The sequence below is a fragment of the Dama dama genome, chromosome X (assembly GCF_033118175.1).
Source record: "Dama dama isolate Ldn47 chromosome X, ASM3311817v1, whole genome shotgun sequence".
Lineage (NCBI taxonomy): Eukaryota > Metazoa > Chordata > Mammalia > Artiodactyla > Cervidae > Dama > Dama dama.
Window position 1 is genome coordinate 45,674,072 of NC_083714.1, and position 26,135 is coordinate 45,700,206.

The 26,135-nt window shown below is 39.7% G+C and overlaps 2 protein-coding genes and 1 pseudogene across 2 annotated transcripts in view; 2 read left to right on the top strand and 1 right to left on the bottom strand.

Annotated features, from left to right (window-relative positions):
- Nucleotides 1–26,135, bottom strand: part of LOC133052041 (endogenous retrovirus group PABLB member 1 Env polyprotein-like) — a 221,896-nt gene that overhangs the window by 160,405 nt on the left and 35,356 nt on the right. The window lies entirely within an intron of this gene.
- Nucleotides 6,560–7,212, top strand: LOC133052017 (spermatid nuclear transition protein 3-like). The gene is made up of 2 exons (XM_061136738.1): nucleotides 6,560–6,815; nucleotides 6,997–7,212. Exons 1-2 carry the CDS (start codon nucleotides 6,699–6,701, stop codon nucleotides 7,210–7,212), a joined length of 333 nt encoding a protein of 110 aa, XP_060992721.1. The 5' UTR covers nucleotides 6,560–6,698.
- LOC133052087 (spermatid nuclear transition protein 3-like) lies at nucleotides 16,846–17,359 on the top strand (annotated as a pseudogene).

The window sequence follows — 26,135 nt, forward strand, 5'->3', positions numbered from 1 at the left end:
GTAGCTTTGTAGTGTAGCCTGAAGTCAGGCAGGTTGGTTCCTCCAGTTCCATCCTTCTTTCACAAAATTGCTTTGGCTATCCAAAGTTTCTTGTATTTCCATACAAATTATGAAATTGTTTGTTCTAGTTATGTGATCTCTATAGAACTTTCAGAATTTGTCTTCAGTCATGATGGAGCAAGTGAAAGGATGAAATATTTTCCCTTCTAACTAGTCCTCAATTCCATTTGTCATTAAAAGACTATTCATTTCTGAAGAGCTAGCATGGCTAAAATGGAAGACAGATTTCTAGTTTGTGATATATAATGTAGACATCAATTTGCTTTTTTCTGCAGATTTCAAACTATTTTTTAATTATACTGATACAACTACTGATGAATAATTTATTTTTGTATGTAGATCAATACTAAGAATGATATGGATTCTTTCCATAATCTCATCCCCAATATTTTAAACACTGCAGTTCTATACAGTATTGATGAATGTCTGGTCCAACCTGCAATTACACCAATATCATCAGTATACTCCATGATTTTCTGATTGAACATTTCTCCAAAGCTCTTAATGTAGGAATTTAATATGTGATAATACTTTCCTATTTATAGAATCTCCATACCTAAACATTAATTAAAAAATAAAAGCTTTAGGTTTATAAAATGCTTACATTCAGCTGTACAACCATACCAGAACTTGACAGACTTTTGGCTGGCTGTCTTACCAAGAAACCCTGTCTATTCTGTAAATCAATAGTCAACTTCCCTGCATTTCTGTATTAAAATTATTTTTCAGAGACAGGGTCTTTCTCAAAGAGCAAAACAAGTAGAATATTTTCTATAGATGTATCCTATATATAGGATGTGGCCTATGTATACTATCTTGACTTACACAGAGATACTTATAAATATATATATTGGCACATATATGGAAAACCAAATGTACATAGAAAAAGTAAAAATATCATATAGTTCTAGAAGAAAGCCATGCAGAAACTAATGTTCCTCAAATTTAGGCTAAATCCATTGTGTCTGAATGCGTAAACATAAAATATGAATAATTTTACATGTGCAAAGCTCCAACAAATATAATTGCTTGGAAACTAGTTGGGAATGAAAAACACTTATTGAAAACTCTAAAAGTCATCAGGTGAAACGACACACTCAGTAGAAAATGATCAAGATAATTGAAAGACTTGAACAAAAACTTGACCAAAGAAGTCACAGCAATGGCGAATAAGCACAGAAAAAGATGCTGAGCATATTGGCTATGATGGAAATGCAAATTAAAACTATAAAGAGTTCTAACCGCTCTATATCTATCAAAGTGGCTACACATTTTGAAAAGGTGACCACACAATAAACTGGCAAGGATGCAGAGAAACTGGATTATTCATACATTTCTTGTGAGAGTATAAAGTGGTACAGCTATCCTGGAAAACAGTTGGACACTTTATTAAAGAACATGCTATAAACATTCAAGTATAATTTGACCCAGAAGTTGTATTCCTGCATATTTATTCTACAGAAATGAACATAAAAGCTTTTACATGAATTGTCATTGAAACTTTGTTTGTAATACCTAAAAATGTAGACAGGCTAGAGGTCCTTCAATGAGTGAATGGTTCAACTGTGGTTTAACCATAGTTACATAACCATACCACCATACCAGTCACGCAGTTCGCCATACCAGTAACACTCCTCATCAATAAAATGGAAGAAAATATTAATACATGTAACAACGTGGATGAATCTCAAGTGCATGCCAAAGTGAAACAGAGGCCAGCCTCAAAAAGGCATGTACTTGATGATTCCATGTACATATTATTCTCAAAATGACAAAATTAGAGACATGGAAAAGAAATCAGTAGTCATAAGGGGTTATGGAAAAAGAATATAAGACTGTGGTATTAGGGAATTCCTTTAAGGTTACAGAATAGTTCTCTATCTGGAGGTGGTTATGCAAATACACATATATTTTACATCAATATTCATAGAAAATATATTATAACCATAATACATAAGAGCTCTTAAACTCACTAATAAGAGAACAAATAAACCAATTAAAATGTGGGAAAATATTTGAATAGCAATTGTTGACATAAGATATGACATAAGTTGTACAGGTGATGCATAAACACGTAAAATTAATTAAAATAATTAGTAATTAGTACTGAAGGCATATTAAGTATGCAAATTGTATCTTGGATGAAAGAAATAAAATAACTGAGAACATAAACAACTCTCAGGAAAAGAGAGAAACTTAAACTCTCCTCAGTGACTCATAAGGATGCAAAATGATAAAGACACTTTGGGAAATGTTTTTCATCACTCATAAATATCTGCACACTGGAAAACTGTGTGATCCCATTCCTAAGTAACTCCCACGTAAAACATGAATTTCTGTTCACATAAAACCCTTCATGCCAATGTTTATTGTGGCTCTATTAATAATAGCCCCAAACTGGCAATAACTCAGATGTTATTCAACTGGTAAACCAATATACAAATGGTGCATCCATCCGATGGAATACTATTCAACAAGGAAAAGGGACATGCTACTGATGATTGTAAGAACTTGAAAGTTTTTCAACTTAACTTAAAGAACCAGATCAGAAAGACTACTTACTGTATGAGTTAATAGGCACATGGAAAAACACTGACCATCACTAATACTTAGAGAAATAGAAATGAAAATCACTAGGAGATATCCCCTCACAGCTGTCAGAATGGCTATCATCAAGTCAAAAAGTCTGAAAATAACATATGGCGGCAAGGATGTGGACAAAAGGAAGCCCTTGTACATAATTGGTGGGAATGTAAATTTGTGCACTCACCTTGGAAAACAACGTGGAAGTTTCTTAAAAACACTAAAAATAGAACTACCATGTGACCCAGCTATTCCATGCCTAGCTATACATCAGAAGAAAATGAACACTAATTTGAAAAGATACATGAACCCCAAAGTTTATTACAGCCTTGTTTATAATAGAAAAGATATGGAAGCAACCAGTGAGCAAGATGCACATGGTTCCTGTCTTCTTAGCACTTGCCTGGAGTATGAGATAAGCAAGCATTTGAACACCACAGTAATCCTCAGAAATACTGGTAGTTACATGTTTGTTGAGGTGGAAACATTCTCCCAGCATATGGTATAGAAAAGGAAGGCTACAATACAGCATATAGATTGATTCAATTTGTATAAATTTAAAAAAAAAATCACTGATGTACATATGTTCATCCAAAAATATATGTATTATATGTATACATTTAGCATTATATAACATATGTAATATATATGTCATAAACATTTAGCTAGAAAAACAAAGACAGAGTATGAACAGTATATATGTCTATTGACACACTTATTGGTGTTCTCTAATTTCATTTGTATACTCATTTTTGCAATTTCCATACCGCTTTGCCTTGAGTATATATTTACAATTAGAAAACATTAATAATGCTCTTTCGAAGCAGGGTAACCCAGACATTAAATTAGCATATGCCCAGGTGTCCCATCAAGTTCTTCCCTCTTCCTCCAAGGCCACGTTTCTTCACAATTTCCCCATCATACCTTAGATTCCAGTTATATGCAAGGCATGTATAACCAGCTTTCTTGGGTCTCGGTGCCTCTTCAGGTTCTCCACCACTGTCTGGGAAACACTTTCACAGCTTTCCACTTGGTGATCTATCTACTTTAGGTGGCTCAGGATTCATCTCAGGTGTCTTTACTGAAAAGTACCCCTCCCCAAACTCCTTGCCATCAGGCTATGACAAATGCCTGTCCTCTTTACCACCACAGCCCAGTGTGGTTTTTGTATGGTGAACCAATTCATCATGTAAATGGAAAGATGTTTACTATTACATTCCTCCTTTTCCTGCCCTGTTCTCTCTCATCACCAGCTCATCACTTTCTAGTCTTGTCCTCACTCACCTGGGCCCACTTGCACCAGCCTCCTTGTTTTATTGAAAGGACATAGACAATGCCTTTTGGGGGCTTTTGCCCTGGCCATTTCCTCTCCCCAGTCTTTATTGCCCAAGATAGCCACAAAGTCACTCCCTCTTTTCTTTAATTAAGTCTTTGCTCAAATGTCCTGGATTCTAAAGGCCTTCCGTCACTATCATCTGGGGAGGAAAAACTCCCCATTTCTCAAAACCCATAAGGTTCTCTCTATACTGTATAATTGACTATTTGTGGTTAGTATTAACCTTCCATCCTCACTGACTAGAATGTAAGCCCCATGAAACCAGGGTCCTGTGTATTGGCTCCCGATGCGCGCCTAGCACCCACAACAGTGCCTGAAATTCCGCAGGGGGTGAATTAATACCTGTGAAGTGGGAAATAAGCATTACACCAAAGAATTTATGTCCATTTTTGCAATTAAATAAAACAAATCCAGACTAATGTAAGAAGGAACTTGATTTGACATGACTATGGGGATAGGGACATCTCACACACTACCTAATAAATGCTGAGAATTCTCCAAGCTAGGCGTCAACCATACATGAACCAAGAATTTCCAGATGTTCAAGCTTGACTAAGAAAAGGCAGAGGAACAAGAGATCAAATGGACAGCATCCGTTGGATCATAGAAAAAGCAAGACAATTCCAGAAAAGCATCTGCTTCACTGACTACACTCAAGCATTGTCCTGTGTGGATCACAACAAATTGTGGGAAATCCTTAAAGAGATGGGAATACCAGACCCTCTTATGTGCCTCCTGAGAACTCTGTATGCAGGGAAAGCAGCATTAGTTAGAACCGGACATGAAACATCAGACTGGTTCCAAACTGGGAAAAGGGTATGTTAAGGCTGTATATTGTCATCCTGCTTATTTAACTTATATGCAGAGTACATCGTGAACAATGCAAGACTGGATGAAGCACAAGCTGGAAGATTGCCGGGAGAACTATCAATAACCTCAGATACGCAGGCGACACCACCCTTAAGGCAGACACAAAGAGGAACTAAAGAGCGCTACAGCATGTAGTCCCCAGGCTATTCCGTGGGCCCTCCAACTCACCCACTGGCCCAAGTCTGCGTGAGCTCCAGGGCCTCCGGAAGAAGGCCTGAATCTGCCTCTAATCTCAGTCTCCTCCTGATTACCACACCACCCTTGACTTAATCACTTCCCCAATGGTCCCTCACTGACAGTAACCTGTGGGCATTGCCCACTGCAGTGCTGCCCAATAGCTAAGCAGGACAGCTAACAGTCACTCATTTACAACTGTTTGCTTGTGGATGGGGCCCTCTGAGGCACCAAGCAATGGTTGGGCAACACCTGTGGCCAAGGAACAGGGTGGGTTGAAACGGAACACACCAATGGCTACCTGTTAAGGCTGTGCTCATCCTGCTCTGTTACACTGTAAATAGAAAAAGCATCACTGTGAATTTAAGGTTTGTGAAAGTAGTTTTCAACGTGGGCTGGCCTGCACATTCTTGTTGGCTTTGAACTATTTATACTATATGCTGAACATGTGATCAAGTGGCAGCGGTTGGAGGGGCATAGAGATAAGTGCTGGTGAAAGGAATGCCTGGGAATATAACCAAAAGAATGATAGGCAAAAGTTAAATAAGTATGTGAAATAAAAATCTGAGGTTGGAAAGGAGTCAGTCCAAAAGATGCCGGCACACTGGACCCAAAGTGTCCTCATGTAACAGAGCAACATGGGCAGAGCCCTTCGCGGGTAGCCATTGCTGTGCCGTATTACTCCGCCTCCTGTTACTAGGCAACAGGACTTGCTCAGCCATTGGTCAGTCCCTCACTGGCCCCACCCACAAGCAACCAACTATCACTGAGCTACCTACAGATACTTCTCCTGCTCAGCTATTGGTCAGCATTGCAATGGGCCCTACCTACTGATAACGGTCTAGGAGGAGTGACTGGGGAATTGATCCAGTCAAGAGTCAGTGGTGCACTGGTGAACTGACTCTTGACTTTGAGCAACTTCCTTTAAAAAAAAAGAAATCAGGAATTGATTTCTGCTAGATGGGGCAAGTTGAGTTTCCCTACTCAATATGAGAGTTGAATTGTCCCCAAAAAATTTAGTGGAGGAGACATTTAAAACTGTCTTTGCTCTGATGTGTAATCTTCTGGAGACTGTGTATTGAACTTTGGGCAACAGAGAGGATTCACCAAGTCTGGGGGTCGCTAAAGCTCATCACAGTAGATAAAACATCCAACCTGTTCTTAATTACCTTTGTCCACTTTAAGTGCTTGCTCTTAAGTTCCTTAAGCCCCTCAGGAACCCCCAACAGGCAGAAGGTGATCTAGAGATGAAGTGCTTAGAGGACTCTGAAGGGATGAAGTGGGACAGAAAGGGTTCGGCAGATGTTCATAGAGGGATGAAAGAGGCAGGAGTGTTGAAGTGGCACATATAAGTCAAAGGATAAAGAGAAAAGAAAGGAAGTTTGAAAGTCATGAGGAGAAGCACCATGCCCCTGAATCACCACTCCCCAGAATCAGACACACAGACATGTCAGCAGTGGGAAAGTTATATCACAGCCTCCCTCAGCATCCACTAGCCCATGCTGATGGGCACAGTGGTGCACTGTGATGTCTAAGCCCCCCAAGCTACTATTGGCTGGCGCAGTGCCTAACGGACCAATCAGATTGAAGGGTGTGGCTCCTCATTGTCCTCCAAGGGTATAAATAGGGAGGTCAGAGGCAGAGAGTCTGGGTTAGGCCACTTCTTGGCACCATCATGACTAAGGCAACCAGGAAGCCACCGCAGTCAAGAAGAGTTGCAACGCGGTTTGCTTCAAGGAAGAATGGAAAAAAGAAGACCCTTTGTCAAAGGAGGTGCAGAGGCAGTATGAAGGTAACATGATTCCAACTAAGCTTCCCATGTTCTTCGCTGACTTTGCTGCCCAAGACCTCTACCCTGCCCATGCCTGGCACAAAAGCCCTCATTAGCCCACATCCCTTTCTCATGAAATCTCCCTTCCATCTCAGTTTTTATGTCCTTTCCTCAAAACTAAGACACTTGTCTTGTCTTGCAGGCACGAAATATGACCATGAGGGTCAGAAGACCTCTACAAGGTGCCCTCAGAAAGAAAATCCGATCGTATGCCACTCAATCGACGAAGGTGAAGAAAACAAGAAAAGCAAACTGTTTCTTCTCTCGCTGTGGACGAAAGAAATTGAATCGAAGCCGAAAAAGGTACCAAAAGATGAGGCAGAGTCAAGGAAGGAGGCAGAATCAAAGGAGAAAATAAGCTCAGCTGCCCCAAAAGAAGAGACTCTGGAGAAGTACAACCTGGGCAGCCAGTAAGTGAATAGCAAAAGTCAGACAGTTTAGAAATGTGCCTCCAGAGGTCTGCATGCTTAGCAATGGCCAACCAAGAAAAGACTCTCACACGAACATAGTAAGCTGATGGCTGCAAATAAAAGAAACATCAAATGGTGAAAAGATGATATTTGTGTGTGTGTGAATTTTCTGATGGAAGGGAGGGAGAGAAGAGAAGAGGTGGGCACTGGAAACGGGAGGGTATGGGGTCCCAAGAGGTTGGGGAACAGACCCTCAGGTCCCCAGTTGGCCAGAGAGTAGAGGTGTGGAGTGGGTCGGGAGTCTGCACTGAAGATGGATAACCCTGCTTAACACTTGATTTCAAGGGCCAGGAGTAGTGGTGTGGTGTTCCTGCCTTTGTCTGGGGTGTGGAAAGACATTAGGGTCTAGATTGCCAGGCCCAGATGGGAAGGGGTTTTCACATGGGGGCGGTGAGTGTGAAACTCCCCCTGAGAAAGGCAGACCGAAATCACCTCCTGGCCACCTACCTCATAATGGGGTTTGTTGCATCACTCACCTATGCTGTCAGCTAAAGGGGCTCACAAGGCACAAAGTGCTGATACAACTAAAACCCACAACCAGCACTCCCAGGGACTCAAATAATGTTTGGAGGGAACAAACCAAATATTGATTAGGCCACCTATTTGCTAAGAAAATTTTGGAGAGCATTATATTCCCAAAGAAGGCCAGTGGTTGTGGCCCAATCCCGGTGCACATTACAAACAGGATCACCCTCTACAGAGAATTTTTGTTTTTGGTGGGGAGGGGTGGAGGGTACTATGTATGTTGTGGAGGCATAGTTCCCTGAACAGGGATTGAATCCATGCCCTTCTAGTGAAAGCATGGAGTTCTATCCACTCGACAGTCATGGAAGTCTGTACAGAGAAATTTACATAAGTATTAATATAAGACTGAGTAAAATTTGGTCTTGTAATTATCACCATCCTAGGATTTCTAAACAACCACAGTCGTAAAACTTTCTTCCCCAATAAAATCTTTTGTTAGTCCAACTTCTACAAGTTTATCATGGTTTAAAAGAAAGAGTATGCAATATGTAATTTGGTGTTAACTTTCATTTTGAAATGTTTTAAAAATTCCAAGGAGAAGTTAAACAAATATGGAGATATATAAGGCAGAGTCTCTGACGATGAGAATCCTGTGTGTCTTCAGAAAACCTTTTAGAAGCAACCAAAACACAGAGTTTCACCATCAGCATCCAAAGAGTTGAGTTCAAATTTTAACTCAATGATATGTTATCTTTGACCTGGACTGCAGCTCCCTAATTCAATCTTTCTGGCACTGTAACGCCTGGGAGACCCCACTGATGATTCAAAGTCAGTCACTGAATGTGATTTAAAATCGATAAGAGTGAAAGACCCCCTGGGTGTGCTGCCCTTTATTTTTTTAAAAGTTCTTTTATTTTAATTGATTTATTTCAATTGGAGGCTAATTACAATGTTATAGTGGTTTTGCCATACATTGTCGTGAATAAGCCGTGGGTGTACATGTGTTCCCCATCCTGAGCCCCCCTCCCCCCTCCCTCCCCATCCCATCCCTCAGGATCATCCCACCGCAACTGCCCTGAGCACCCTGCCTCATGCATCCAAGCTGGTCTGGAGATCTGTTTCACATACATGTTTCAATGTTATTTGCTCAAATCGTTCCACTCTCGCCTTCTCTCACAGAGTCCAAGAGTCTGTTTTTACCTTTGTGTCTCTGTTGCTGTCTCACATATAGGGTCATTGTTACCATCTTTCTAAATTCCATTTATATGTGTTAATATACTGTATTAGTGTTTTTCTCTCTGACTTCCTTCACTCTATAATAGGCTCCAGCTTCATCCACATCATTAGAGCTGATGCAAATGCATTCTTTTTAATAGCTGAGTAATATTCCATTGTGCATATGTAGCATGGCTTGCTTATCCATTTGTCTGCCCATGGACATCTAGGTTGCTTCCATGTCCTGGCTATTACAAACAGTACGGTGATGAATATTGGGGTACACGCGTCTCTTTCAATTCTGGTTTCCTCAGTGTGTATGCCCAGCAGTGTGATTCCTGGGTCATAGGGAAGTTCCATTTCAAATTTCTGAGGAATCTCCACACTGTTCCTCTCCAGCATTTATTCTTTGTAGACTTTTTGATAGGAGCCGTTCTGACCAACGTGAGATGGTCCCTCACTGTGGATTTGATTTGCATTTCTCTCATAATGAGTGATGTTGAGCATCTTTACATGTGTTTGTTAGCCATCTGTATGTCTTCTTTGGAGAAATATCTATTTAGTTCTTTGGCCCATTTTTTGAATGGATCATTTATTTTTCTGGAATTGAGCTGCAGGAGCTGCTTGCATATTTTTGAGATTACTTCATTGTCCATTGCTTCATTTGCTATTAGTTTCTCCCATTCTGAAGGCTGTCTTTTCACCTTGCTTACACTTTCTTTGTTGTGCAAAAGCTTTTAAGTTAAATTAGGTCCTATTCATTTATTTTTTTGCTTTTATTTCCATTCCTCTGGGAGGTGGGTCATAGAGGATCCTGCTGCGATTTATGTCAGAGAGTGTTTTGCCTATGTTTTCCTCTAGGAGTTTTATAGTTTCTCATCTTACATTTAGATCTTTAATCCGTTTTGAGTGTATTCTTGTACATGGGGTTATAAAGTGTTTTAGTTTCATTCTTTACAAGTAGTTGACCAGTTTTCCCAGCACCACTTGTTAAAGAGATTGTCTTTTCTCCACTGTATTTTCTTGCCTCCTTTGTCAACGATAAGGTGTCCATAGGTGGGTGCATTTATCTCAGGGCTTTCCATTTTGTTCCATTGATCTGTATTTCTGTCTTTGTGCTGGTACTATACTGTCTTGATGACTGTAGCTTTGTAGTGTAGCCTGAAGTCAGGCAGGTTGGTTCCTCCAGTTCCATTCTTCTTTCACAAAATTGCTTTGGCTATCCAAAGTTTCTTGTATTTCCATACAAATTATGAAATTGTTTGTTCTAGTTATGTGATCTCTATAGAACTTTCAGAATTTGTCTTCAGTCATGATGGAACAAGTGAAAGGATGAAATATTTTCCCTTCTAACTAGTCCTCAATTCCATTTGTCATTAAAAGACTATTCATTTCTGAAGAGCTAGCATGGCTAAAATGGAAGACAGATTTCTAGTTTGTGATATATAATGTAGACATCAATTTGCTTTTTTCTGCAGATTTCAATCTATTTTTTAATTATACTGATACAACTACTGATGAATAATTTATTTTTGTATGTAGATCAATACTAAGAATGATATGGATTCTTTCCATAATCTCATCCCCAATATTTTAAACACTGCAGTTCTATACAGTATTGATGAATGTCTGGTCCAACCTGCAATTACACCAATATCATCAGTATACTCCATGATTTTCTGATTGAACATTTCTCCAAAGCTCTTAATGTAGGAATTTAATATGTGATAATACTTTCCTATTTATAGAATCTCCATACCTAAACATTAATTAAAAAATAAAAGCTTTAGGTTTATAAAATGCTTACATTCAGCTGTACAACCATACCAGAACTTGACAGACTTTTGGCTGGCTGTCTTACCAAGAAACCCTGTCTATTCTGTAAATCAATAGTCAACTTCCCTGCATTTCTGTATTAAAATTATTTTTCAGAGACAGGGTCTTTCTCAAAGAGCAAAACAAGTAGAATATTTTCTATAGATGTATCCTATATATAGGATGTGGCCTATGTATACTATCTTGACTTACACAGAGATACTTATAAATGTATATATTGGCATATATATGGAAAACCAAATGTACATAGAAAAAGTAAAAATATCATATAGTTCTAGAAGAAAGCCATGCAGAAACTAATGTTCCTCAAATTTAGGCTAAATCCATTGTGTCTGAATGCGTAAACATAAAATATGAATAATTTTACATGTGCAAAGCTCCAACAAATATAATTGCATGGAAACTAATTGGGAATGAAAAACACTTATTGAAAACTCTAAAAGTCATCAGGTGAAAAGAGACACTCAGTAGAAAATGATCAAGATAATTGAAAGACTTGAACAAAAACTTGACCAAAGAAGTCACAGCAATGGCGAATAAGCACAGGAAAGAAAAGATGCTGAGCATATTGGCTATGATGGAAATGCAAATTAAAACTATAAAGAGTTCTAACCGCTCTATATCTATCAAAGTGGCTACACATTTTGAAAAGGTGACCACACAATAAACTGGCAAGGATGCAGAGAAACTGGATTATTCATACATTTCTTGTGAGAGTATAAAGTGGTACAGCTATCCTGGAAAACAGTTGGACACTTTATTAAAGAACATGCTATAAACATTCAAGTATAATTTGACCCAGAAGTTGTATTCCTGCATATTTATTCTACAGAAATGAACATAAAAGCTTTTACATGAATTGTCATTGAAACTTTGTTTGTAATACCTAAAAATGTAGACAGGCTAGAGGTCCTTCAATGAGTGAATGGTTCAACTGTGGTTTAACCATAGTTACATAACCATACCACCATACCAGTCACGCAGTTAGCCATACCAGTAACACTCCTCATCAATAAAATGGAAGAAAATATTAATACATGTAACAACGTGGATGAATCTCAAGTGCATGCCAAAGTGAAACAGAGGCCAGCCTCAAAAAGGCATGTACTTGATGATTCCATGTACATATTATTCTCAAAATGACAAAATTAGAGACATGGAAAAGAAATCAGTAGTCATAAGGGGTTATGGAAAAAGAATATAAGACTGTGGTATTAGGGAATTCCTTTAAGGTTACAGAATGGTTCTCTATCTGGAGGTGGTTATTCAAATACACACATATTTTACATCAATATTCATAGAAAATATATTATAACCATAATACATAAGAGCTCTTAAACTCACTAATAAGAGAACAAATAAACCAATTAAAATGTGGGAAAATATTTGAATAGCAATTGTTGACATAAGATATGACATAAGTTGTACAGATGACGCATAAACACGTAAACTTAATTAAAATAATTAGTGATTAGTACTGAAGGCATATTAAGTATGCAAATTGTATCTTGGATGAAAGAAATAAAATAACTGAGAACATAAACAACTCTCAGGAAAAGAGAGAAACTTAAACTCTCCTCAGTGACTCATAAGAATGCAAAATGATAAAGACACTTTGGGAAATGTTTTTCATCACTCATAAATATCTGCACACTGGAAAACTGTGTGATCCCATTCCTAAGTAACTCCCACGTAAAACATGAATTTCTGTTCACATAAAACCCTTCATGCCAATGTTTATTGTGGCTCTATTAATAATAGCCCCAAACTGGCAATAACTCAGATGCTTTTCAACTGGTAAACCAATATACAAATGGTGCATCCATCCGATGGAATACTATTCAACAAGAAAAAGGGACATGCTATTGATGATTGCAAGAACTTGAAAGTTTTTCAACTTAACTTAAAGAACCAGATCAGAAAGACTACTTACTGTATGAGTTAATAGGCACATGGAAAAACACTGACCATCACTAATACTTAGAGAAATAGAAATGAAAATCACTAGGAGATATCCCCTCACAGCTGTCAGAATGGCTATCATCAAGTCAAAAAGTCTGAAAATAACATATGGCGGCAAGGATGTGGACAAAAGGAAGCCCTTGTACATAATTGGTGGGAATGTAAATTTGTGCACTCACCTTGGAAAACAACGTGGAAGTTCCTTAAAAACACTAAACATAGAACTACCATGTGACCCAGCTATTCCACGCCTAGCTATACATCAGAAGAAAATGAACACTAATTTGAAAAGATACATGAACCCCAAAGTTTATTACAGCCTTGTTTATAATAGAAAAGATATGGAAGCAACCAGTGAGGAAGATGCACATGGTTCCTGTCTTCATAGCACTTGCCTGGAGTATGAGATAAGCAAGCATTTGAACACCACAGTAATCCTCAGAAATACTGGTAGTTACATGTTTGTTGAGGTGGAAACATTCTCCCAGCATATGGTATAGAAAAGGAAGGCTACAATATAGCATATAGATTGATTCAATTTGTATAAATTTAAAAAAAAATCACTGATGTACATATGTTCATCCAAAAATATATGTATTATATGTATACATTTAGCATTATATAACATATGTAATATATATGTCATAAACATTTAGCTAGAAAAACAAAGACAGAGTATGAACAGTATATATGTCTATTGACACACTTATTGGTGTTCTCTAATTTCATTTGTATACTCATTTTTGCAATTTCCATACCGCTTTGCCTTGAGTATATATTTACAATTAGAAAACATTAATAATGCTCTTTCGAAGCAGGGTAACCCAGACATTAAATTAGCATATGCCCAGGTGTCCCATCAAGTTCTTCCCTCTTCCTCCAAGGCCACGTTTCTTCACAGTTTTCCCATCATACCTTAGATTCCAGTTATATGCAAGGCATGTATAACCAGCTTTCTTGGGTCTCGGTGCCTCTTCAGGTTCTCCACCACTGTCTGGGAAACACTTTCACAGCTTTCCACTTGGTGATCTATCTACTTTAGGTGGCTCAGGATTCATCTCAGGTGTCTTTACTGAAATGTACCCCTCCCCAAACTCCTTGCCATCAGGCTATGACAAATGCCTGTCCTCTTTACCACCACAGCCCAGTGTGGTTTGTGTATGGTGAACCAATTCATCATGTAAATGGAAAGATGTTTACTATTACATTCCTCCTTTTCCTGCCCTGTTCTCTCTCATCAGCAGCTCATCACTTTCTAGTCTTGTCCTCACTCACCTGGTCCCACTTGCACCAGCCTCCTTGTTTTATTGAAAGGACATAGACAATTCCTTTTGGGGCTTTTGCCCTGGCCATTTCCTCTCCCCAGTCTTTATTGCCCAAGATAGCCACAAAGTCACTCCCTCTTTTCTTTAATTAAGTCTTTGCTCAAATGTCCTGGATTCATAAGGCCTTCTGTCATTTTCCTCTGGGGAGGAAAAACTCCCCATTTCTCAAAACCCATAAGGTTCTCTCTATACTGTATAATTGACTATTTGTGGTTAGTATTAACCTTCCATCCTCACTGACTAGAATGTAAGCCCCATGAAACCAGGGTCCTGTGTATTGGCTCCCGATGCGCGCCTAGCACCCACAACAGTGCCTGAAATTCCGCAGGGGGTGAATTAATACCTGTGAAGTGGGAAATAAGCATTACACCAAAGAATTTATGTCCATTTTTGCAATTAAATAAAACAAATCCAGACTAATGTAAGAAGGGACTTGATTTGACATGACTATGGGGATAGGGACATCTCACACACTACCTAATAAATGCTGAGAATTCTCCAAGCTAGGCTTCAACCATACATGAACCAAGAATTTCCAGATGTTCAAGCTTGACTAAGAAAAGGCAGAGGAACAAGAGATCAAATGGACAGCATCCGTTGGATCATAGAAAAAGCAAGACAATTCCAGAAAAGCATCTGCTTCACTGACTACACTCAAGCATTGTCCTGTGTGGATCACAACAAATTGTGGGAAATCCTTAAAGAGATGGGAATACCAGACCCTCTTATGTGCCTCCTGAGAACTCTGTATGCAGGGAAAGCAGCATTAGTTAGAACCGGACATGAAACATCAGACTGGTTCCAAACTGGGAAAGGGGTATGTTAAGGCTGTATATTGTCATCCTGCTTATTTAACTTATATGCAGAGTACATCGTGAGAAATGCAAGACTGGATGAAGCACAAGCTGGAAGATTGCCGGGAGAACTATCAATAACCTCAGATACGCAGGCGACACCACCCTTAAGGCAGACACAAAGAGGAACTAAAGAGCGCTACAGCATGTAGTCCCCAGGCTATTCCGTGGGCCCTCCAGCTCACCCACTGGCCCAAGTCTGCGTGAGCTCCAGGGCCTCCGGAAGAAGGCCTGAATCTGCCTCTAATCTCAGTCTCCTCCTGATTACCACACCACCCTTGACTTAATCACTTCCCCAATGGTCCCTCACTGACAGTAACCTGTGGGCATTGCCCACTGCAGTGCTGCCCAATAGCTAAGCAGGACAGCTAACAGTCACTCATTTACAACTGTTTGCTTGTGGATGGGGCCCTCTGAGGCACCAAGCAATGGTTGGGCAACACCTGTGGCCAAGGAACAGGGTGGGTTGAAACGGAACACACCAATGGCTACCTGTTAAGGCTGTGCTCATCCTGCTCTGTTACACTGTAAATAGAAAAAGCATCACTGTGAATTTAAGGTTTGTGAAAGTAGTTTTCAACGTGGGCTGGCCTGCACATTCTTGTTGGCTTTGAACTATTTATACTATATGCTGAACATGTGATCAAGTGGCAGCGGTTGGAGGGGCATAGAGATAAGTGCTGGTGAAAGGAATGCCTGGGAATATAACCAAAAGAATGATAGGCAAAAGTTAAATAAGTATGTGAAATAAAAATCTGAGGTTGGAAAGGAGTCAGTCCAAAAGATGCCGGCACACTGGACCCAAAGTGTCCTCATGTAACAGAGCAACATGGGCAGAGCCCTTCGCGGGTAGCCATTGCTGTGCCGTATTACTCCGCCTCCTGTTACTAGGCAACAGGACTTGCTCAGCCATTGGTCAGTCCCTCACTGGCCCCACCCACAAGCAACCAACTATCACTGAGCTACCTACAGATACTTCTCCTGCTCAGCTATTGGTCAGCACTGCAATGGGCCCTACCTACTGATAATGGTCAAGGAGGAGTGACTGGGGAATTGATCCAGTCAAGAGTCAGTGGTGCACTGCTGAACTGACTCTTGACTTTGAGCAACTTTCTTTAAAAAAAAAAATCAGGAATTGATTTCTGCTAGATGGGGCAAGTTGAGTTTCCCTACTCAATATGAGAGTTGAAGTGTCCCCAAAAAATTTAGTGGAGGAGACATTTAAAACTGTCTTTGCTCTGATGTGTAATCTTCTGGAGACTGTGTATTGAACTTTGGGCAACAGAGAGGATTCACCAAGTCTGGGGGTCGCTAAAGCTCATCACAGTAGATAAAACATCCAACCTGTTCTTAATTACCTTTGTCCACTTTAAGTGCTTGCTCTTAAGTTCCTTAAGCCCCTCAGGAACCCCCAACAGGCAGAAGGTGATCTAGAGATGAAGTGCTTAGAGGACTCTGAAGGGATGAAGTGGGACAGAAAGGGTTCGGCAGATGTTCATAGAGGGATGAAAGAGGCAGGAGTGTTGAAGTGGCACATATAAATCAAAGGATAAAGAGAACAGAAAGGAAGTTTGAAAGTCATGAGGAGAAGCACCATGCCCCTGAATCACCACTCCCCAGAATCAGACACACAGACATGTCAGCAGTGGGAAAGTTATATCACAGCCTCCCTCAGCATCCACTAGCCCATGCTGATGGGCACAGTGGTGCACTGTGATGTCTAAGCCCCCCAAGCTACTATTGGCTGGCGCAGTGCCTAATGGACCAATCAGATTGAAGGGTGTGGCTCCTCATTGTCCTCCAAGGGTATAAATAGGGAGGTCAGAGGCAGAGAGTCTGGGTTAGGCCACTTCTTGGCACCATCATGACTAAGGCAACCAGGAAGCCACCGCAGTCAAGAAGAGTTGCAACGCGGTTTGCTTCAAGGAAGAATGGAAAAAAGAAGACCCTTTGTCACAGGAGGTGCAGAGGCAGTATGAAGGTAAGATGACTCCAACTAAGCTTCCCATGTTCTCCACTGACTTTGCTGCCCAAGACCTCTACCCTGCCCATGTCTGGCACAAAAGCCCTCATTAGCCCACATCCCTTTCTCATGAAATCTCCCTTCCATCTCAGTTTTTATGTCCTTTCCTCAAAACTAAGACACTTGTCTTGTCTTGCAGGCACGAAATATGACCATGAGGGTCAGAAGACCTCTACAAGGTGCCCTCAGAAAGAAAATCTGATCGTATGCCACTCAATCGACGAAGGTGAAGAAAACAAGAAAAGCAAACTGTTTCTTCTCTCGCTGTGGACGAAAGAAATTGAATCGAAGCCGAAAAAGGTACCAAAAGATGAGGCAGAGTCAAGGAAGGAGGCAGAATCAAAGGAGAAAATAAGCTCAGCCGCCCCAAAAGAAGAGACTCTGGAGAAGTACAACCTGGGCAGCCAGTAAGTGAATAGCAAAAGTCAGACAGTTTAGAAATGTGCCTCCAGAGGTCTGCATGCTTAGCAATGGCCAACCAAGAAAAGACTCTCACACGAACATAGTAAGTTGATGGCTGCAAATAAAAGAAACATCAAATGGTGAAAAGATGATATTTGTGTGTGTGTGAATTTTCTGATGGAAGGGAGGGAGAGAAGAGAAGAGGTGGGCACTGGAAACGGGAGGGTATGGGGTCCCAAGAGGTTGGGGAACAGACCCTCAGGTCCCGAGTTGGCCAGAGAGTAGAGGTGTGGAGTGGCTCAGGAGTCTGCACTGAAGATGGATAACCCTGCTTAACACTTGATTTCAAGGGCCAGGAGTAGTGGTGTGGTGTTCCTGCCTTTGTCTGGGGTGTGGAAAGACATTAGGGTCTAGATTGCCAAGCCCAGATGGGAAGGGGTTTTCACATGGGGGCGGTGAGTGTGAAACTCCCCCTGAGAAAGGCAGACCGAAATCACCTCCTGGCCACCTACCTCATAATGGGGTTTGTTGCATCACTCACCTATGCTGTCAGCTAAAGGTGCTCACAAGGCACAAAGTGCTGATACAACTAAAACCCACAACCAGCACTCCCAGGGACTCAAATAATGTTTGGAGGGAACAAACCAAATATTGATTAGGCCACCTATTTGCTAAGAAAATTTTGGAGAGCATTATATTCCCAAAGAAGGCCAGTGGTTGTGGCCCAATCCCGGTGCACATTACAAACAGGATCACCCTCTACAGAGAATTTTTTTTTTGGTGGGGACGGGTGGAGGGTACTATGTATGTTGTGGAGGCATAGTTCCCTGAACAGGGATTGAATCCATGCCCTTCTAGTGAAAGCATGGAGTTCTATCCACTCGACAGTCATGGAAGTCTGTACAGAGAAATTTACATAAGTATTAATATAAGACTGAGTAAAATTTGGTCTTGTAATTATCACCATATCCTAGGATTTCTAAACAACCACAGTCGTAAAACTTTCTTCCCCAATAAAGTCTTTTGTTAGTCCAACTTCTACAAGTTTATCATGGTTTAAAAGAAAGAGTATGCAATATGTAATTTAGTGTTAATTTTCATTTTGAAATATTTTAAAAATTCCAAGGAGAAGTTAAACAAATATGGAGATATATAAGTCAGAGGCTCTGACGATGAGAATCCTGTGTGTCTTCAGAAAAGTTTTTAGAAGCAACCAAAACACAGAGTTTCACCATCAGCATCCAAAGAGTTGAGTTCAAATTTTAACTCAAAGATATGTTATCTTTGACCTGTACTGCAGCTCCCTAATTCAATCTTTCTGGCACTGTAACGCCGGGGAGACCCCACTGATGATTCAAAGTCAGTCACTGAATGTGATTTAAAATCGATAAGAGTGAAAGACCCCCTGGGTGTGCTGCCCTTTATTTTTTTTAAAGTTCTTTTAATTTCATTGATTTATTTCAATTGGAGGCTAATTACAATGTTATAGTGGTTTTGCCATACATTGTCGTGAATAAGCCGTGGGTGTACATGTGTTCCCTATCCTGAGTCTCCCTCCCCCCTCCCTCCCCATCCCATCCCTCAGGATCATCCCACCGCAACTGCCCTGAGCACCCTGCCTCATGCATCCAAGCTGGACTGGAGATCTGTTTCACATACATGTTTCAATGATATTTGCTCAAATCGTTCCACTCTCGCCTTCTCTCACAGAGTCCAAGAGTCTGTTTTTACCTTTGTGTCTCTGTTGCTGTCTCACATATAGGGTCATTGTTACCATCTTTCTAAATTCCATTTATATGTGTTAATATACTGTATTAGTGTTTTTCTCTCTGACTTCCTTCACTCTATAATAGGCTCCAGCTTCATCCACATCATTAGAGCTGATGCAAATGCATTCTTTTTAATAGCTGAGTAATATTCCACTGTGCATATGTAGCATGGCTTGCTTATCCATTCGTCTGCCCATGGACATCTAGGTTGCTTCCATGTCCTGGCTATTACAAACACTACGGTGATGAATATTGGGGTACACGCGTCTCTTTCAATTCTGGTTTCCTCAGTGTGTATGCCCAGCAGTGTGATTCCTGGGTCATGGGGTAGTTCCATTTCAAATTTCTGAGGAATCTCCACACTGTTCCTCTCCAGCATTTATTCTTTGTAGACTTTTTGATAGGAGCCGTTCTGACCAACGTGAGATGGTCCCTCACTGTGGATTTGATTTGCATTTCTCTCATAATGAGTGATGTTGAGCATCTTTACATGTGTTTGTTAGCCATCTGTATGTCTTCTTTGGAGAAATATCTATTTAGTTCTTTGGCCCATTTTTTGAATGGATCATTTATTTTTCTGGAATTGAGCTGCAGGAGCTGCTTGCATATTTTTGAGATTACTTCATTGTCCATTGCTTCATTTGCTATTAGTTTCTCCCATTCTGAAGGCTGTCTTTTCACCTTGCTTACACTTTCTTTGTTGTGCAAAAGCTTTTAAGTTAAATTAGGTCCTATTCATTTATTTTTTTGCTTTTATTTCCATTCCTCTGGGAGGTGGGTCATAGAGGATCCTGCTGCGATTTATGTCAGAGAGTGTTTTGCCTATGTTTTCCTCTAGGAGTTTTATAGTTTCTCGTCTTACATTTAGATCTTTAATCCGTTTTGAGTGTATTCTTGTACATGGGGTTATAAAGTGTTTTAGTTTCATTCTTTACAAGTAGTTGACCAGTTTTCCCAGCACCACTTGTTAAAGAGATTGTCTTTTCTCCATTGTATTTTCTTTCCTCCTTTGTCAACGATAAGGTGTCCATAGGTGGGTGCATTTATCTCAGGGCTTTCCATTTTGTTCCATTGATCTGTATTTCTGTCTTTGTGCTGGTACTATACTGTCTTGATGACTGTAGCTTTGTAGTGTAGCCTGAAGTCAGGCAGGTTGGTTCCTCCAGTTCCATTCTTCTTTCACAAAATTGCTTTGGCTATCCAAAGTTTCTTGTATTTCCATACAAATTATGAAATTGTTTGTTCTAGTTATGTGATCTCTATAGAACTTTCAGAATTTGTCTTCAGTCATGATGGAACAAGTGAAAGGATGAAATATTTTCCCTTCTAACTAGTCCTCAATTCCATTTGTCATTAAAAGACTATTCATTTCTGAAGAGCTAGCATGGCTAAAATGGAAGACAGATTTCTAGTTTGTGATATATAATGTAGACATCAATTTGCTTTTTTCTGCAGATTTCAATCTATTTTTTAATTATACTGATACAACTACTGATGAATAATTTATTTTTCTATGTAGATCAATACTAAGAATGATATGGATTCTTTCCATAATCTCATCCCCAATATTTTAAACACTGCAGTTCTATACAGTATTGATGAATGTCTGGTCCAACCTGCAATTACACCAATATCATCAGTATACTCCATGATTTTCTGATTGAACATTTCTCCAAAGCTCTTAATGTAGGAATTTAATATGTGATAATACTTTCCTATTTATAGAATCTCCATACCTAAACATTAATTAAAAAATAAAAGCTTTAGGTTTATAAAATGCTTACATTCAGCTGTACAACCATACCAGAACTTGACAGACTTTTGGCTGGCTGTCTTACCAAGAAACCCTGTCTATTCTGTAAATCAATAGTCAACTTCCCTGCATTTCTGTATTAAAATTATTTTTCAGAGACAGGGTCTTTCTCAAAGAGCAAAACAAGTAGAATATTTTCTATAGATGTATCCTATATATAGGATGTGGCCTATGTATACTATCTTGACTTACACAGAGATACTTATAAATGTATATATTGGCATATATATGGAAAACCAAATGTACATAGAAAAAGTAAAAATATCATATAGCTCTAGAAGAAAGCCATGCAGAAACTAATGTTCCTCAAATTTAGGCTAAATCCATTGTGTCTGAATGCGTAAACATAAAATATGAATAATTTTACATGTGCAAAGCTCCAACAAATATAATTGCATGGAAACTAATTGGGAATGAAAAACACTTATTGAAAACTCTAAAAGTCATCAGGTGAAAAGAGACACTCAGTAGAAAATGATCAAGATAATTGAAAGACTTGAACAAAAACTTGACCAAAGAAGTCACAGCAATGGCGAATAAGCACAGGAAAGAAAAGATGCTGAGCATATTGGCTATGATGGAAATGCAAATTAAAACTATAAAGAGTTCTAACCGCTCTATATCTATCAAAGTGGCTACACATTTTGAAAAGGTGACCACACAATAAACTGGCAAGGATGCAGAGAAACTGGATTATTCATACATTTCTTGTGAGAGTATAAAGTGGTACAGCTATCCTGGAAAACAGTTGGACACTTTATTAAAGAACATGCTATAAACATTCAAGTATAATTTGACCCAGAAGTTGTATTCCTGCATATTTATTCTACAGAAATGAACATAAAAGCTTTTACATGAATTGTCATTGAAACTTTGTTTGTAATACCTAAAAATGTAGACAGGCTAGAGGTCCTTCAATGAGTGAATGGTTCAACTGTGGTTTAACCATAGTTACATAACCATACCACCATACCAGTCACGCAGTTCGCCATACCAGTAACACTCCTCATCAATAAAATGGAAGAAAATATTAATACATGTAACAACGTGGATGAATCTCAAGTGCATGCCAAAGTGAAACAGAGGCCAGCCTCAAAAAGGCATGTACTTGATGATTCCATGTACATATTATTCTCAAAATGACAAAATTAGAGACATGGAAAAGAAATCAGTAGTCATAAGGGGTTATGGAAAAAGAATATAAGACTGTGGTATTAGGGAATTCCTTTAAGGTTACAGAATGGTTCTCTATCTGGAGGTGGTTATGCAAATACACACATATTTTACATCAATATTCATAGAAAATATATTATAACCATAATACATAAGAGCTCTTAAACTCACTAATAAGAGAACAAATAAACCAATTAAAATGTGGGAAAATATTTGAATAGCAATTGTTGACATAAGATATGACATAAGTTGTACAGATGACGCATAAACACGTAAACTTAATTAAAATAATTAGTAATTAGTACTGAAGGCATATTAAGTATGCAAATTGTATCTTGGATGAAAGAAATAAAATAACTGAGAACATAAACAACTCTCAGGAAAAGAGAGAAACTTAAACTCTCCTCAGTGACTCATAAGAATGCAAAATGATAAAGACACTTTGGGAAATGTTTTTCATCACTCATAAATATCTGCACACTGGAAAACTGTGTGATCCCATTCCTAAGTAACTCCCACGTAAAACATGAATTTCTGTTCACATAAAACCCTCCATGCCAATGTTTATTGTGGCTCTATTAATAATAGCCCCAAACTGGCAATAACTCAGATGTTATTCAACTGGTAAGCCAATATACAAATGGTGCATCCATCCGATGGAATACTATTCAACAAGGAAAAGGGACATGCTACTGATGATTGTAAGAACTTGAAAGTTTTTCAACTTAACTTAAAGAACCAGATCAGAAAGACTACTTACTGTATGAGTTAATAGGCACATGGAAAAACACTGACCATCACTAATACTTAGAGAAATAGAAATGAAAATCACTAGGAGATATCCCCTCACAGCTGTCAGAATGGCTATCATCAAGTCAAAAAGTCTGAAAATAACATATGGCGGCAAGGATGTGGACAAAAGGAAGCCCTTGTACATAATTGGTGGGAATGTAAATTTGTGCACTCACCTTGGAAAACAACGTGGAAGTTTCTTAAAAACACTAAACATAGAACTACCATGTGACCCAGCTATTCCACGCCTAGCTATACATCAGAAGAAAATGAACACTAATTTGGAAAGATACATGAACCCCAAAGTTTATTACAGCCTTGTTTATAATAGAAAAGATATGGAAGCAACCAGTGAGCAAGATGCACATGGTTCCTGTCTTCTTAGCACTTGCCTGGAGTATGAGATAAGCAAGCATTTGAACACCACAGTAATCCTCAGAAATACTGGTAGTTACATGTTTGTTGAGGTGGAAACATTCTCCCAGCATATGGTATAGAAAAGGAAGGCTACAATATAGCATATAGATTGATTCAATTTGTATAAATTTAAAAAAAAATCACTGATGTACATATGTTCATCCAAAAATATATGTATTATATGTATACATTTAGCATTATATAACATATGTAATATATATGTCATAAACATTTAGCTAGAAAAACAAAGACAGAGTATGAACAGTATATATGTCTATTGACACACTTATTGGTGTTCTCTAATTTCATTTGTATACTCATTTTTGCAATTTCCATACCGCTTTGCCTTGAGTATATATTTACAATTAGAAAACATTAATAATGCTCTTTCGAAGCAGGGTAACCCAGACATTAAATTAGCATATGCCCAGGTGTCCCATCAAGTTCTTCCCTCTTCCTCCAAGGCCACGTTTCTTCACAGTTTTCCCATCATACCTTAGATTCCAGTTATATGCAAGGCATGTATAAGAAGCTTTCTTGGGTCTCGGTGCCTTTGCAGGTTCTCCACCACTGTCTGGGAAACACTTTCACAGCTTTCCACTTGGTGATCTATCTACTTTAGGTGGCTCAGGATTCATCTCAGGTGTCTTTACTGAAATGTACCCCTCCCCAAACTCCTTGCCATCAGGCTATGACAAATGCCTCTCCTCTTTACCACCACAGCCCAGTGTGGTTTGTGTATGGTGAACCAATTCATCATGTAAATGGAAAGATGTTTACTATTACATTCCTCCTTTTCCTGCCCTGTTCTCTCTCATCAGCAGCTCATCACTTTCTAGTCTTGTCCTCACTCACCTGGTCCCACTTGCACCAGCCTCCTTGTTTTATTGAAAGGACATAGACAATTCCTTTTGGGGCTTTTGCCCTGGCCATTTCCTCTCCCCAGTCTTTATTGCCCAAGATAGCCACAAAGTCACTCCCTCTTTTCTTTAATTAAGTCTTTGCTCAAATGTCCTGGATTCATAAGGCCTTCCGTCATTTTCCTCTGGGGAGGAAAAACTCCCCATTTCTCAAAACCCATAAGGTTCTCTCTATACTGTATAATTGACTATTTGTGGTTACTATTAACCTTCCATCCTCACTGACTAGAATGTAAGCCCCATGAAACCAGGGTCCTGTGTATTGGCTCCCGATGCGCGCCTAGCACCCACAACAGTGCCTGAAATTCCGCAGGGGGTGAATTAATACCTGTGAAGTGGGAAATAAGCATTACACCAAAGAATTTATGTCCATTTTTGCAATTAAATAAAACAAATCCAGACTAATGTAAGAAGGAACTTGATTTGACATGACTATGGGGATAGGGACATCTCACACACTACCTAATAAATGCTGAGAATTCTCCAAGCTAGGCTTCAACCATACATGAACCAAGAATTTCCAGATGTTCAAGCTTGACTAAGAAAAGGCAGAGGAACAAGAGATCAAATGGACAGCATCCGTTGGATCATAGAAAAAGCAAGACAATTCCAGAAAAGCATCTGCTTCACTGACTACACTCAAGCATTGTCCTGTGTGGATCACAACAAATTGTGGGAAATCCTTAAAGAGATGGGAATACCAGACCCTCTTATGTGCCTCCTGAGAACTCTGTATGCAGGGAAAGCAGCATTAGTTAGAACCGGACATGAAACATCAGACTGGTTCCAAACTGGGAAAGGGGTATGTTAAGGCTGTATATTGTCATCCTGCTTATTTAACTTATATGCAGAGTACATCGTGAGAAATGCAAGACTGGATGAAGCACAAGCTGGAAGATTGCCGGGAGAACTATCAATAACCTCAGATACGCAGGCGACACCACCCTTAAGGCAGACACAAAGAGGAACTAAAGAGCGCTACAGCATGTAGTCCCCAGGCTATTCCGTGGGCCCTCCAGCTCACCCACTGGCCCAAGTCTGCGTGAGCTCCAGGGCCTCCGGAAGAAGGCCTGAATCTGCCTCTAATCTCAGTCTCCTCCTGATTACCACACCACCCTTGACTTAATCACTTCCCCAATGGTCCCTCACTGACAGTAACCTGTGGGCATTGCCCACTGCAGTGCTGCCCAATAGCTAAGCAGGACAGCTAACAGTCACTCATTTACAACTGTTTGCTTGTGGATGGGGCCCTCTGAGGCACCAAGCAATGGTTGGGCAACACCTGTGGCCAAGGAACAGGGTGGGTTGAAACGGAACACACCAATGGCTACCTGTTAAGGCTGTGCTCATCCTGCTCTGTTACACTGTAAATAGAAAAAGCATCACTGTGAATTTAAGGTTTGTGAAAGTAGTTTTCAACGTGGGCTGGCCTGCACATTCTTGTTGGCTTTGAACTATTTATACTATATGCTGAACATGTGATCAAGTGGCAGCGGTTGGAGGGGCATAGAGATAAGTGCTGGTGACAGGAATGCCTGGGAATATAACCAAAAGAATGATAGGCAAAAGTTAAATAAGTATGTGAAATAAAAATCTGAGGTTGGAAAGGAGTCAGTCCAAAAGATGCCGGCACACTGGACCCAAAGTGTCCTCATGTAACAGAGCAACATGGGCAGAGCCCTTCGCGGGTAGCCATTGCTGTGCCGTATTACTCCGCCTCCTGTTACTAGGCAACAGGACTTGCTCAGCCATTGGTCAGTCCCTCACTGGCCCCACCCACAAGCAACCAACTATCACTGAGCTACCTACAGATACTTCTCCTGCTCAGCTATTGGTCAGCATTGC